Consider the following 13,425-nt stretch of genomic DNA (forward strand, 5'->3'; position numbering starts at 1 on the left):
TTTCATCTTCTACGAGATGGTATTCCTGTACGTTTTCCAATCAAATAACTTCATTTTACCATTGTTATTATTTAAGAATATGTATATATATAAGAAAGTGAGTTCGATATTTTCATTTGTATGTATATAATGTAAAAGATTATACAATAAGACAATAATAAAGAGATTAAGGAATCATTTACGTGTTAATCACACTTGACTTGAGAAACTCTTTTAAATTGAAGTCCTCCTATAGACCCGTCGCCGTTATCTTGGCGCCATTTACGTACCCTCCTTTTTTCTAAATCATAATCCCCAAAATCCCTAACCTAACTAAACTAAATACTACCTAACTAACTACCCTATTATCAAGATTTAAGACATTGTTTATCTATCCCCTAATCGTACGTATTACGCAATGCCACTATCTAAAATACACTTCATTACAGTTTACTGTGGTAAAAAAGATAAGTATCAAACATCAAAACTACCAAGAAATTACCAATTTGTGTCGGTGAACTCATATAGACAAACCTATGTGGTAATCAAACTATTAGTTAAAAAAAAATTGAACATATTAAGAAGATTACAGAATAATACATGTAATCCTCCACTTGTCAGTTCTATAAAATATTAATTAAAAAGGAAATTCAAATTGAAGTAACTAAGAACAGTTTTTTTAGCAGTTAAGCTGAATTTCAAAAAGCCATAATCTTCGCTCTGAATCTCATCAGCCCCGGTCTCCTTCTCTAGCTATATATATACGTGTGTGATAAAGTCGTACCCTCAAGCCAACACAATAACAAGAATGGCTTCTCCTTTCTTCTTTGTGTTCCTTCTCTCTGCGCTTTCACTGGAGAATACCTATGCAAGTCCCAATTACAGAGAAGCACTCTCAAAGTCATTACTCTTTTTCCAAGGTCAGCGGTCTGGTCGCCTCCCTAGTGACCAACAACTCTCATGGAGGTCTAGCTCTGGCCTCTCTGATGGCTCATCTGCTCACGTAAGACCCTAAAACTGTATACCCATAGTCAAGTAGTAAAAGCATAGTAAATCCATCTGAATAACACGGTATGAGTTGCAGGTGGACTTGACCGGAGGCTACTATGATGCTGGGGACAATGTGAAGTTCAATTTCCCGATGGCGTTCACCACAACCATGCTTTCCTGGAGCTCTTTGGAGTACGGTAAGAAGATGGGACCCGAGCTCCAGAACTCCCGTGTGGCCATCCGTTGGGCCACGGATTATCTACTGAAATGTGCCAGGGCTACACCAGGGAAGCTTTACGTTGGAGTAGGAGATCCTAATGGTGACCACAAGTGCTGGGAACGACCAGAAGATATGGACACTCCTCGCACAGTCTACTCTGTATCTCCCTCAAACCCTGGCTCTGATGTAGCCGCTGAAACCGCTGCTGCTCTAGCTGCAAGCTCCATGGTTTTCAGGAAAGTAGATCCCAAGTACTCTCGCTTGCTCTTGGCGACAGCAAAGAAGGTCATGCAGTTTGCCATTCAATACCGAGGCGCTTACAGTAATTCCCTTTCCTCTTCCGTCTGTCCGTTCTACTGCTCCTACTCTGGCTACAAGGTAGAGATTCATATGTTTACATTGTTCCAAAACTGAGAAAGACATATCAATGAATCGTTGAAAACTTAACTACTCTTATGATATCAGGACGAGCTACTATGGGGAGCAGCATGGCTACATAGAGCAACCAACGACCCGTATTACACAAACTTCATAAAATCCTTAGGAGGAGGAGATCAGCCTGACATCTTCAGTTGGGACAATAAATACGCCGGTGCCTATGTTCTTCTCTCACGAGTATGTCTCAATCCTTAAAATTCCTAGACATAACTTAACCATTTCCTTCAATGATTTACAAACACATTTCTTTCGCAGCGAGCAGTACTAAACAAAGACAACAACTTTGAACTCTACAAGCAAGCAGCTGAGAATTTCATGTGTAAGATCCTTCCAAATTCTCCATCCTCGTCAACAAAGTACACTAAAGGTAAACTCAACACAGAGTTCTCTCCAAAAGCATTTCAATTACTCAAATACTAAAAGCTATAACTTTCAGGTGGACTGATGTACAAACTACCTCAGAGCAATCTACAATACGTGACATCAATAACATTCTTGCTCACCACCTACGCCAAATATATGAAATCCACAAAACAAACTTTCAACTGCGGAAACTCACTAATCGTCCCCAACGCACTGATAAATCTATCGAAGCGACAAGTCGATTACGTCCTCGGTGTGAATCCAATGAAGATGTCGTACATGGTTGGATTCAGCTCCAATTTCCCCAAAAGAATCCATCACAGAGGTTCCTCTCTCCCGAGCCGAGCCGTCCGTTCCAATTCTCTGGGCTGTAACGGCGGATTCCAATCATTCAGAACACAAAACCCTAACCCTAACATATTAACCGGAGCAATTGTCGGAGGACCGAATCAAAACGATGAGTATCCAGACCAGAGAGACGATTACACCCGATCAGAGCCAGCTACATACATCAACGCCGCATTCGTCGGACCATTGGCGTATTTCGCCGCCAGCCGATCGCCGTAAATCGCCACTCACTTTAAAGTTGGTTGCTTTGATTTGAAAAGTTGGTTAGATAAATCGGTTAGTCTAAAACCCTTACCGCGTAATGGGTAAGGCTATTTCAGATGTAAACTCTAATGGGCTTTTAGGTCCATCATTAATGAACTAATTAGAAACGCCCATCTTTGGCTCTTAAGTGGTTACGGAACTGAACAGAGGGATTAATCTTATGTGGTGTAATTAACCCTTTTTCGAGACGACTAATGATTCGAAACTAAGTGACACCATCAATATCAACTTGGCAATGGTCGAACTTATATAGCGAGTTTTACGCCATGCTTCCAATAAAACTACCATCACAGTGACAATGTTGTTTCCTGAATATGTAACTTTCGGATTATTGGCTAAATAAATCACTACGAAGACTTTTTCATTTGGTTCATCGATGATATAATAAGATGAAGAATGATTTTGTCCAGTAGATGAGTTAACTAAACCGAAAAGATTATAAAACAATATATTGAAGTATAAAACGACGTATAAGAAGAAGGATTGAAAATCGCCAGCTGTGAAGGGAACACAATCGAAAGCTGGCTTTCACGTTAACGTGCCGCACAAATCACAGCTCATCATCTTCCTTCTTTCTCTTTTTTCCACTTACCTTTTTGTCGTTTTCCCTGTCCGAAATTAAAGTGTTTTATTTTGTCGAGGCATATAGTCCCAATAATCAGTTCACAATTTTATTAAGAAGTTGACATTCTATAGACCTTTTTTGTTTAAATATTTATATATAGACCTTTTTATTAGTCTTCAAAACTTGCTTCAAAATAGTAACCCAAAACTCAAAAGAGAACTCTAGGCTTAACATCATTGTCCAATTCTAAATTGTGTTGTTATAACTAACTCATCAACACTTCTAATTAATTTTATGAAATCCATTAAAGTTACGAGTTCAACATACATGTATGGAAAACGATAAACACAGAGCACAAAATTTCGGAAATTGTAACTTTCCGTAAAAAGGAATAAACCTAAACTAAAATAAAATCAATCAATCAATAAAATTGCCGAAATTTGTAAACCCTGGACCAATCCATCTTCTTCTTCTTCTTCTTCGCCTCTCTCTCTAATCAAAATTTTTGTCAATTTGAAGTCTCTTTGACTCTTCTTTCACCGCCGCAGTTAAAAACCTCGTGTGATTCTTCTTCTTCATATAGATTCCCAGAAACATCGAAACTGGTGAACCGTGTACGCTTCGTCGTTAGTGATGCGGAGACGAAAGATATCGCCGGAAAATCATTGGCCTAGATTCAATCCATTAGAGACTCATCGGAGACGTCTACGTTAGCGTACCCAATCCTCCTCCTCTTCTGGGTTGTTTGCTGATCACACATATCTTCTTTCTTCGATTCTCTCTCAGGTGATTCTTTCTTTCTCCGATCACTTTTCCGGTCTATTGTGTAATCCACGCACCAAAAAATCAGATCTTGGAACTCAAATTCCTTATTTGCAGCTTGAGTTTATTAAAAGTCTTTGTCTTTCTGGGTTTATACTATAAGTTGATTAACTTTGACATCTAATGTGTATTTGCTGGTAACAGGGCGTGTCCTGTGTAATCGTTTAGTGGATGTGCAATGCAAAGGTCGTGTAGAACTAGAAGAAGAGTTTCTGTGAACAAGTTTAATGGAAGGAACAGCTTTTACAAAGTCTCTTTGTCTCTTGTTTTTCTCCTTTGGGTTCTTCTCTTCTTTTCCACCTTGTTGATTAGTCATGGAGATGGTGCCAAAGGTAACCTTCAAGTTCTTTTCTTTGGTGGACATCATTGTCGTTTTATTACCTTAAAGCATGTTAAGAACCAACTCTTGTGTACTTGTAGATGAGCCTTTGAACGACTCTATGGGAATGGCTGATCCGGATGATGGTCAGTCAGATGAGAAAGTTGTGCCCTTTGATGGACCATTATCCTTAGCGTCTGCTTCTGTTGATGTTACGTCTGATTTGAGTCGGAATGATGATGTAAACCTGTCTGAAGAAAGTGAAGACAAAGAACAGGAAGCAGAGATCAGTAGCACAGTTTCAGGGAATGATATTGAAAGCAAGGACACTTACCTTTTGAAGCAAAGTGAGATAAATAAGAAAGATACAGGGATTGATGCAGGAAGCAAATATGATGACTTTCCCAAGAAAAGTGAGATTAACAATACAGGTACGTGGAATGATACAGAAGGCAAAGACGATAATAACTTTTTGAAGCAAAGTCAATTGAACAAGACAGGCACAGGGAATGATACAGAAAGCAGTGACAATGAGTTCTTGGAGCAAAATCAGATGAACAAAACAGTTTTAGGGAATGGTACCGAGATCAACGTTTCAAAGGTTGATCAACCATCTCGTGCGGTTCCGCTTGGCCTTGATGAGTTCAAGAGCAGAGCGTCCAATTCTCGAAACAAATCGTTATCAGATCAGGTCAGTGGTGTGATTCACAGGATGGAGCCTGGAGGGAAAGAGTACAATTATGCATCTGCTTCAAAAGGCGCAAAGGTCTTGTCTTCCAACAAGGAAGCAAAGGGGGCTGCAAGCATCCTAAGCAGGGACAATGACAAGTACCTCAGAAATCCTTGTTCTACTGAAGGTAAATTTGTTGTTGTAGAACTTTCAGAAGAAACTTTGGTAAATACCATCAAGATCGCGAATTTTGAGCATTACTCTTCCAATCTGAAAGAGTTTGAGCTTCAAGGCACCCTAGTTTATCCCACTGATACCTGGGTTCATATGGGAAACTTCACGGCTTCAAACGTGAAGCATGAGCAGAACTTCACACTTCTTGAGCCAAAGTGGGTGAGATACTTAAAGCTAAACTTTATTAGTCATTATGGTTCAGAATTCTACTGCACCTTGAGTTTAATAGAAGTCTACGGTGTGGATGCCGTAGAACGAATGCTGGAGGATTTGATATCTGTCCAGGACAACAAAAATGCATACAAACCCCGAGAAGGAGATTCTGAGCATAAGGAGAAGCCAATGCAGCAAATAGAGTCACTTGAAGGCGATGATGGTGCTGATAAGAGCACGCACAGAGAGAAAGAGAAGGAAGCCCCACCAGAGAATATGTTAGCGAAGACTGAAGCATCAATGGCGAAGAGTAGTAATAAGCTGTCAGAGCCCGTGGAAGAGATGAGGCATCATCAGCCAGGGAGCAGAATGCCAGGGGACACAGTACTGAAGATACTGATGCAGAAGTTAAGGTCATTGGACTTGAACCTATCGATTCTAGAGAGATACTTAGAGGAACTGAACCTGAGATACGGGAACATATTCAAGGAGATGGACCGTGAAGCCGGTGTGAGAGAAAAGGCGATTGTGGCTTTGAGACTTGACTTGGAAGGTATGAAGGAAAGGCAAGAGGGGATGGTGAGTGAAGCAGAGGAGATGAAAGAGTGGCGAAAGAGAGTGGAGGCAGAGATGGAGAAAGCAGAGAAAGAGAAGGAAAACATAAGACAGAGTCTTGAGCAAGTAAGTAAAAGACTTGAGTGGATGGAGAAGAAATGCTTAACGGTTTTCACCGTATGTCTAGGGTTTGGCATTATTGCGGTTATTGCAGTTGTGATTGGTATGGGAACTGGTCTAGCAGAGAAGACCGGTAGTGGGGCTTGGCTCTTGTTATTGATTAGCTCAACATTCATTATGTTCGTTTTGTCTCTTTGATGAGAGTTTTGGTCTTATTTTTACACTGTAGAGTCATGTTACCAATGGATGAAATATACCTTGTTTTTCAATAACCGGCACACATACATATACTTAGCAATTTTCTCAATAATCTAATGCCTAATTTGTAACATAGATTGTATTCGATACAATGAAGTCTTCTTATATAGTCTATAGAAAAATTGAAAAAAATGGGCATAATTCTTTTGCGGACGTAAGTAAAAGTGAAAGTAAGTGCGTTGAGTGGATATAGTAGGTGAGTGGGTACAAGGGACCCGTGAGTACTACAACTTTCAACGAGGCTTCATTTTCTTAAATAACAGAGGAGCTGGTCTTCGTTATATATTGAATTTGTGGGAGACTTTGATCGACAACTTATTTTAAGCAATGGCTACAAAAGCATCAAATTTAGTTGTTTTTCTTCTCTCTTTGCTTCTTCTGTTCTTATTGATATCCTTTCAAGTTGGAGTCGCCGACGCCACACGCAACAAACGTTAGTACATATTCGATCTTTTTCTTTCCTATATATTGGTTTTTCTGAAAGAAGAAGCTTACATATCCAATGACTTTCTATCAGTCTCTCATCTTTATATCTTCATCATTTTCTTCTTATGTAAAACTGTGAAGATTAATCTGTTTTTTCCTCATGAAAAATCTTTGTCTGGATTTGTAGATGTATTGTTTTTAGATCATGTTTCATTATATAATCATATGTTAAAGAAAAGTTAAAAGTTATGTTTTATGTGAAGAAGAAATCATATGTAGATAGTTAAAAGCTTATGGTGAATGACATATATATTGTTAATAAGCAGGTCAAGGACAAGAACAGCGTGTGGATTATGATTACCCTCGCCCTCCCACCGCCCCTATATATCTGCCGCCGTCTAAATCGCGCAAAGGAAAAGGTCCATAAGCCAAAGTACTTTTTGACAAGTGATGGAGAAGAAACTATAATTGTCAAGACTCAAGAGACTCGAGATTAATGTTGTATTGTGATTTCATATAATTACGTTTTCGATCATATCACTTTTTAAGATATTTTAACGGTATTTGGTTATATATATATGTTGTCGGTTCTAGTGGTTTGGCCATGTATTTATCATAGCTAATTTTCCACTACTTTCAGTGGCTAAATCACCATTGCAGTTGAAAGTTATAAATCTGTTGCCAATTAACCTTAAACAATTGTGGCTAAATCAGTTGTCATAATCACGAAGAAATGTTATGACTATGTCGTGTTTTAGTACTGGTCAGAGATGACTACGGATTGAACTTAATCACTGTCATTGTTTTCGTAACAATTTGTGACAAAACCACGAAAAAATTGTACTCACAGATAAATATTTGGCTATATGACAAAAATATATATCCTATATGGTTTGTATAGTTGTCTAAAATTCAACCTAAGTAGGTGGAAGAAATAAATTTAAACAGAACAGGACGTGAGCCAAGAGACTTTCGTATGGAAAATTAAAGGCGCGTTGAATAGAAATGTAGTTGGCGACTAGTACATTTCAGCGATGCTTATCCTTTAGCCTTTTACATTTCAAGGAAGCTTTTATTATATAAATCATCCTGAAGCTAGTCTTTGTTATGAAATTGAGAGAGAGTAGAACACTAAATTAGCAAAATGGCTGCAAAAACATCAAATTTAGTTGCTCTTCTTCTCTCTTTGTTTCTTCTGCTTCTATCTATCTCCTCACAAGTTGGACTAGGCGAGGCCAAACGCAACCTACGTTAGTATTTTTTACACTCATTTTCATGCTTATAATATAGGTCTCGTCTCGTCTATATACATATTGTTATATAACTTATATTTGTATTCACCTTCTTTGTTATTATATTTATAGATTTTTTTTGTTTGGAGAAACTAATCATACAATGTGGTGCAGGTAACAATTTGCGTTTGGATTGCGTTTCCCATCCCTCTCCTCCTCCTCCTCATCGTTCCATGGCCCCTCCAATTTTTGTACCGCCTTCTACATCACACAAAGGACAAGGCCCATAAACAAAATCATACAAGTAACCGAGAAGAAGTGATCAAAATTTCATACCAAAAAAAGAAGTGATCAAGATTCCATATAGAGAAAAGAGTATTGTGTAAGAAGAAGGGTCAAGATTTTTCTTTTATTGGGTCAAGCTTTTACAAGTTGACTATTATAAATTATACAACTTATTGTGTCTTATACAAGTTGAACCTTTTCAGAGCATGTTGGAATTTTAAATCATATATTGTGAATATATATGAATATGTTGTATATCTTATATAATAAAGTCATTTTAGATAAATTGATTATTGTACTCTCTTTTCCACAAATTATAGTATTTTAATCAGAACTATTTTTTTGTTATTCGAACTGAAACCGGCCAGAAAAAAAAAAAAAAAAATTTGACGAAATTTTCATATCTAAACCAAATTCAAACCGTTCTGGTTTATTCTGATCGAACCGAATTCATGACCTAACAACAACCATAATTAAAACATACATACAATTCACTAACCAAAATTTTGCTACACCGTCCCTTTCGTCCGAAGACACTCACACGTCCAAACATACATTTACACATCTCAAGTCGAGATTTATTTCAAACTAAACCTTTTAAACTATTAAGGAGATCCACAACCAAAAGAAAAAAGAGAGCAAAGTGAAACAATTTATTTTCGAATTACATAAACAAATCCCAAAAGTTAATGCCAAATGAAGACATTATACTCAACCACGGCATCTATATTTACAACCTTATAAGTCTTTGGCAGTGCATATCCTCTAGCAAACCTGAAATCGCCGGTACCTCCGATGATCGGCAACTCTCTCTCCTCCAGCAGTATCGGATTCCGTCCATACAACGCAGCGGTGCTGCCGTTAAACTCTCCTTCCGTGAACACAAAGTTAAAGACCATTGTAAAACCAAACGTTTTCATGTCCGTCGATGCGTACAACCCCTGAGCTCTCCCCACTTCCTTCGAGCTCAGCTCAGGTCCCTCAGTCACCGGGGCGTCAACAATAAGAACCGCACCGAATACAGTGGCGGAGGAGTTTGTTCCCGGGGCTTCAGCGACTCTGATGGTGGTGGGTTTGTCACCGGAGATGATGTCATGGAAGTAGAAGTGGAGGTGTGTGAGTTTATCCGGCTTATTTCCTTGAAACGGAGTCGTTTTGGAGTAAGGTTTGGATTGTGTTACGGTGATGGTAAGAAGGAGAACAGTTGAGAATATCAAAGGAAGTAGAAGAAGCAGAAAAGGTGTAGCCATGTTCGTTATTTGTAACATATGTGACTTATTGCATGAAAGCACGAATTTTTGTTGGTTTATATAACATTTTTGTGTGTGTATGTATATTGTTTTCAGATTGGTGACAATAACATATCCGTTGACGAGGAAAACTAGGAAGTTAGATTTGTAGACAACTAGATATTCCCACCCCTACGAATATATATGTAAATGATAAGGTGTAAACAAACAAACAAAAAGAAAAAATTGGACAAACAACAAATAAGGAAAAATATTAGATTTTGTATTGCGATGACTTTGCTGAAATTTGCAAGAAATTGTTGTCTATATTGATGGGATTACAGTAAATGGTTCTAGTGTTCAGTGTTCTCTAATGATCTTCGTTTTGTAGACCATGAATGACTAATTAACTAGAATAATACTTCCATGATAATTAAAATTTGTATTATAAAAGAAACATGTGTTCGAGAAATAAAGACCCCATGCAAAAAAAGAAACTCAAATTTGATTTACAAGTGATGATACAACTGATACCTCAATCGTACGTCATCTCCACAAGTATACAAATAAACTCAAAACTGCCTTATTTGCCCCAAAAGAAAAAGTTTAAATCCTGCAATTTTCTCAAAATCAGTTGTATTATTTTGTATACAACCACAACTATACATCAATAAGATCAATGGTTCGCATACCAATGAATGACACAAGTACAATTACAACTACAACCGTTGCTTAAATTTGACCAACAAGATGTGAGTTGTTCCAAAATAACAAAAATTAAATATGTACTACGTATTTAGCTCGAGAAAAATGAGGAAATAAAACATTTTTATCATTTAATTTCTAATTTTCCTCCTTTATTTCCCTTTAAATAATTGAACGTACCGGCAGGGGATAATTCAATAAAATAAAATACCCGATGCCTCAATTCTCACGCATATTCACTCGCGTCACGACCACAGATCCTTGGAGCTGAGGCTGCGTGAGAGACACGAGCAAAAAAATGCGTCGAGGGTGTTAGATAATGTGGGCAATATTGTTATCTTTCTCCATATAACACTTTAATTATTATTTTTTCCGCTTTCATTTTTTCTCTTCCCTCTTCTTCTTGTTCTCATTACATATCAATCAACCCTAAAAAAAACTTATCTTATGAATCTATTAAGTAGATCTCTAATCTCTTTCCTACTATTTATATAGACTCCTTTTGTTGTAGCCTACTTCTTGCATATTAACCCCTTGTGTCTCTCACAATCCCACTAGTACTGAAACATAGAGATAGACTTAGCTCAAGATAAGCTAATTTGTTTTCACTCTAATATAGAGAGAGAGAGAAAGAGATCGGAGAGGAAAAAATGGCGGGAGGAATAGGGCTGGGAGACACGACATACACGAAGGTGTTTGTGGGAGGATTAGCTTGGGAGACGCATAAGGAGACGATGAAGAAGCACTTTGAGCAGTTTGGAGAGATTTTGGAAGCCGTAGTCATCACCGACAAGGCCTCCGGTAGATCCAAGGGCTACGGATTCGTACGTTTATACAAAACCTTGTTCCTATATGTAGAAAGAGAATGGATGTTATTTGTGTATATTATATAGTTAAAAGAGGAATCAACTAATAAACTAAAGTTAAATGGTGATGATGATCGATCAGGTGACATTCAGGGAAGCGGAGGCGGCGAGGAGTGCTTGTGTGGATGCTACTCCGGTGATCGACGGGAGAAGAGCAAATTGCAACCTCGCCTCTCTCGGTCTTCAAAGATCCAAACCCTCCACTCCTAACCATGGTTATCATCTCTCTATCTTTCTTCTTTTCAAAAGTCTAGATGCTTATGTGTGTGTGTGTATAATATATACACGTTCATGATGCTATGAGTTAGATCAAGAAAAAGGATAATTCTTAGTTACTACTACTATATATGGTTAGCTATATTTTCTATATACAAAGTTGGTTTTTTAGAAATTTGTGTGGTCAAGTATTGGAATTAATAATAACCTTAATATTAATAGTTGGTGATAGATGTTAATGGACCATTATGTCGATCATCAAAGTGATAGTGATGATGATGGTGAATGTGTTAGGAGGAGGAGGCAGGATTAACAATATGAGAGTGATGATGAGCACAATGCAGACTGGTTTTGGACCACCTCCACCACCACAACCACCCACCTTCACTCACTATCCCCATCTCCCTCTCAATCTCTTTGGGTACACTCTTCTATTTCCCTCTTTTTTCATGTAATGATGATGATGATGATAGTACATGCATGCATCAAACATAACATGATACCATTTGAGACCAAAAGAATGCCAACTCATATTTGTCTATTAAACTGAACAATGCAATTGCATTACATAGCTGGCTGTCCTCTAATGTTTCCATTTTCTTTGTGGACCGACACTATTATTATTATCAGTAATAGATCGATTAATTTTCACAGTCTATAGAGAGATTTAAATGACTGACAAAGTGGTCAACGGACAGCTTGTAAAACTAAAAATTATACTGATTCCATCTTTCACCAATCATTTTACTCTCTCATCACATGCTTCCTCCTGTCTCATGACCACGTGCCACGTGCATTCATATTTGTTGTCACTCTTAAAGTGTAATTTGTTTTGTAAAAGCAAAAAACATTGATTTGATATTCGCAGGTACTCTCCATACTCGCCAGACTACTCATCATTCCCTACGGTCCGTAACTTTTTCCTTCTCTGACATAAGTGTTTGTATAACGAACTTAAGAATCTTTCTCTGTCTCAACGAATCTTTACTTGTTCATGATCATATATTCATATAGCATAGCCTTAATCTAATACTAATACGATGTGCTACAGAACTTATACGGCATGTACGGCTGCACTTCTGGAGGACAATACGGAGTCTATGGAAACAGAAACAGCGGAGGCGGTGGACTAACCGCAGCAGCCGCATCCGCTACTCCTTTTTATCCTTGTGGTGGAGGACATGGTGGGGTCCAGTTCTCTCAACCACAACCATTTTATCATCACTTGTCTTCTTATAACCCTCACCATTACTCTCCTCCGACCTTTTCTATGCAACAAGGTTCGTATATGATAATAGACATGTGTACACCAAAGGCAACAAAGATATACACATACACTAACATTGTTGGCAGTGTGTTTTGTTGTGCCACAGGCGTAACAGGCTTTCCGCTTCAACCACCTCTTATTCCTTACCGTTAAAGAAGCTTAGAGTCTTTGGTAGCTATCAAGCTTCATATCATCATCTTCTTCTTCTCAGGTCAAGAGCCATTCTATGGTTTAAAGGATGCTCCTGGCTAATCTCAGCACTTAGTTTCTCTCCCTCTGCTCTAAAAGCTACCCCATTTTATGGAATTTGGAGGTGGCTTTTTAAGCAGATCCCAATGGGATCTCCTGTTTCAGATGGTGATCATGTCGTATTTGTCATCTCTCACCTTCTTGCAATTGCATCTTCTCGAGAGAATGGGTTTCTCTTTGAGAGATATTGCTAATGGAGCATCATCATCATCAATCACTCATGTGCCAATCTCAAGCTGATGCATGTATCAGCTTAATTAGTTTATGTTGTTTTAGCCTAAGGATGGCTAATCAACAAGACAAAGAAAATGTCTGTTAGGATAATGTAAAAAAAAAATCAAGCACCAAAACAATTTTCTGTTTGAAAGACTGAAAAAACGATTGCATAATTAAGCAAAATGATCAGCACAAAACCCTGCAAGCCTTTTTGTTGCATCAACATGTTTAGTATCTTAATTCTTAAAGACTTAGTCACTTAAGTCCTCAAGTCTCAGATTATGTTTCTTAAATAAAAATGCATTACTCAAATGTCTCTGTTTACTGTTACTAGTGGTTAAAAACTTTGGGGAGTAACATCTCATAACCTCCTAGAATATACTATGCAACACATACAACTTCATGCTTTTCAGTTTTTGAATCTAGTATGTTCATA

The 13,425-nt window shown here is 37.9% G+C and overlaps 6 protein-coding genes across 12 annotated transcripts; 5 read left to right on the forward strand and 1 right to left on the reverse strand.

The window, feature by feature from the left end:
- The first annotated feature begins 466 nt into the window (after nt 1–466).
- CEL5 (cellulase 5) lies at nt 467–2,808 on the forward strand. 3 transcript variants are annotated; one of them, NM_102134.3, is made up of 5 exons: nt 467–982; nt 1,064–1,567; nt 1,655–1,804; nt 1,883–1,994; nt 2,064–2,808. In NM_102134.3, the coding sequence occupies exons 1-5, from the start codon at nt 788–790 to the stop codon at nt 2,555–2,557; spliced, it is 1,455 nt and encodes a 484-aa protein (NP_173701.1). In that variant the 5' UTR covers nt 467–787; the 3' UTR covers nt 2,558–2,808. The 3 variants fall into 3 exon arrangements, with proteins under 3 accessions (NP_173701.1, NP_001031082.1, NP_001321403.1); NM_001036005.2 differs by having other exon boundaries at nt 467–1,567; NM_001332565.1 differs by having other exon boundaries at nt 520–982; nt 1,883–2,751.
- Nucleotides 2,809–3,409: 601 nt separating this feature from the next.
- AT1G22882 (Galactose-binding protein) lies at nt 3,410–6,482 on the forward strand. The gene is made up of 3 exons (NM_148482.5): nt 3,410–3,953; nt 4,134–4,321; nt 4,410–6,482. The coding sequence occupies exons 2-3, from the start codon at nt 4,168–4,170 to the stop codon at nt 6,236–6,238; spliced, it is 1,983 nt and encodes a 660-aa protein (NP_683323.2). The 5' UTR covers nt 3,410–3,953; nt 4,134–4,167; the 3' UTR covers nt 6,239–6,482.
- On the forward strand, nt 6,442–7,518 carry AT1G22885 (uncharacterized protein). Of its 2 annotated transcripts, none has more exons than NM_102135.2 (2): nt 6,442–6,731; nt 7,051–7,518. In NM_102135.2, the coding sequence occupies exons 1-2, from the start codon at nt 6,626–6,628 to the stop codon at nt 7,149–7,151; spliced, it is 207 nt and encodes a 68-aa protein (NP_564183.1). In that variant the 5' UTR covers nt 6,442–6,625; the 3' UTR covers nt 7,152–7,518. The 2 variants fall into 2 exon arrangements, with proteins under 2 accessions (NP_564183.1, NP_001077583.1); NM_001084114.2 differs by having other exon boundaries at nt 6,611–6,731; nt 7,048–7,276.
- Nucleotides 7,519–7,745: 227 nt separating this feature from the next.
- On the forward strand, nt 7,746–8,606 carry AT1G22890 (uncharacterized protein). The gene is made up of 2 exons (NM_102136.3): nt 7,746–7,974; nt 8,131–8,606. The coding sequence occupies exons 1-2, from the start codon at nt 7,869–7,871 to the stop codon at nt 8,244–8,246; spliced, it is 222 nt and encodes a 73-aa protein (NP_173702.1). The 5' UTR covers nt 7,746–7,868; the 3' UTR covers nt 8,247–8,606.
- A 23-nt stretch (nt 8,607–8,629) lies between these two features.
- Nucleotides 8,630–9,623, reverse strand: AT1G22900 (Disease resistance-responsive (dirigent-like protein) family protein). The gene has a single exon (NM_102137.3). The coding sequence runs from the start codon at nt 9,507–9,509 to the stop codon at nt 8,928–8,930; it is 582 nt and encodes a 193-aa protein (NP_173703.2). The 5' UTR covers nt 9,510–9,623; the 3' UTR covers nt 8,630–8,927.
- A 387-nt stretch (nt 9,624–10,010) lies between these two features.
- On the forward strand, nt 10,011–13,379 carry AT1G22910 (RNA-binding (RRM/RBD/RNP motifs) family protein). Of its 4 annotated transcripts, none has more exons than NM_202159.2 (6): nt 10,011–10,999; nt 11,124–11,256; nt 11,552–11,678; nt 12,126–12,165; nt 12,309–12,537; nt 12,611–13,379. In NM_202159.2, exons 1-6 carry the CDS (start codon nt 10,826–10,828, stop codon nt 12,634–12,636), a joined length of 729 nt encoding a protein of 242 aa, NP_973888.1. In that variant the 5' UTR covers nt 10,011–10,825; the 3' UTR covers nt 12,637–13,379. The 4 variants fall into 4 exon arrangements, with proteins under 4 accessions (NP_973888.1, NP_564184.1, NP_001321721.1 ...); NM_102138.3 differs by having other exon boundaries at nt 12,631–13,379; NM_202160.1 differs by having other exon boundaries at nt 10,607–10,999; nt 12,309–12,541; nt 12,631–13,182.
- The last annotated feature ends 46 nt before the right edge of the window (nt 13,380–13,425 follow it).

This window comes from Arabidopsis thaliana, assembly GCF_000001735.4.
Source record: "Arabidopsis thaliana chromosome 1 sequence".
Taxonomy (NCBI): Eukaryota; Viridiplantae; Streptophyta; class Magnoliopsida; order Brassicales; family Brassicaceae; genus Arabidopsis; species Arabidopsis thaliana.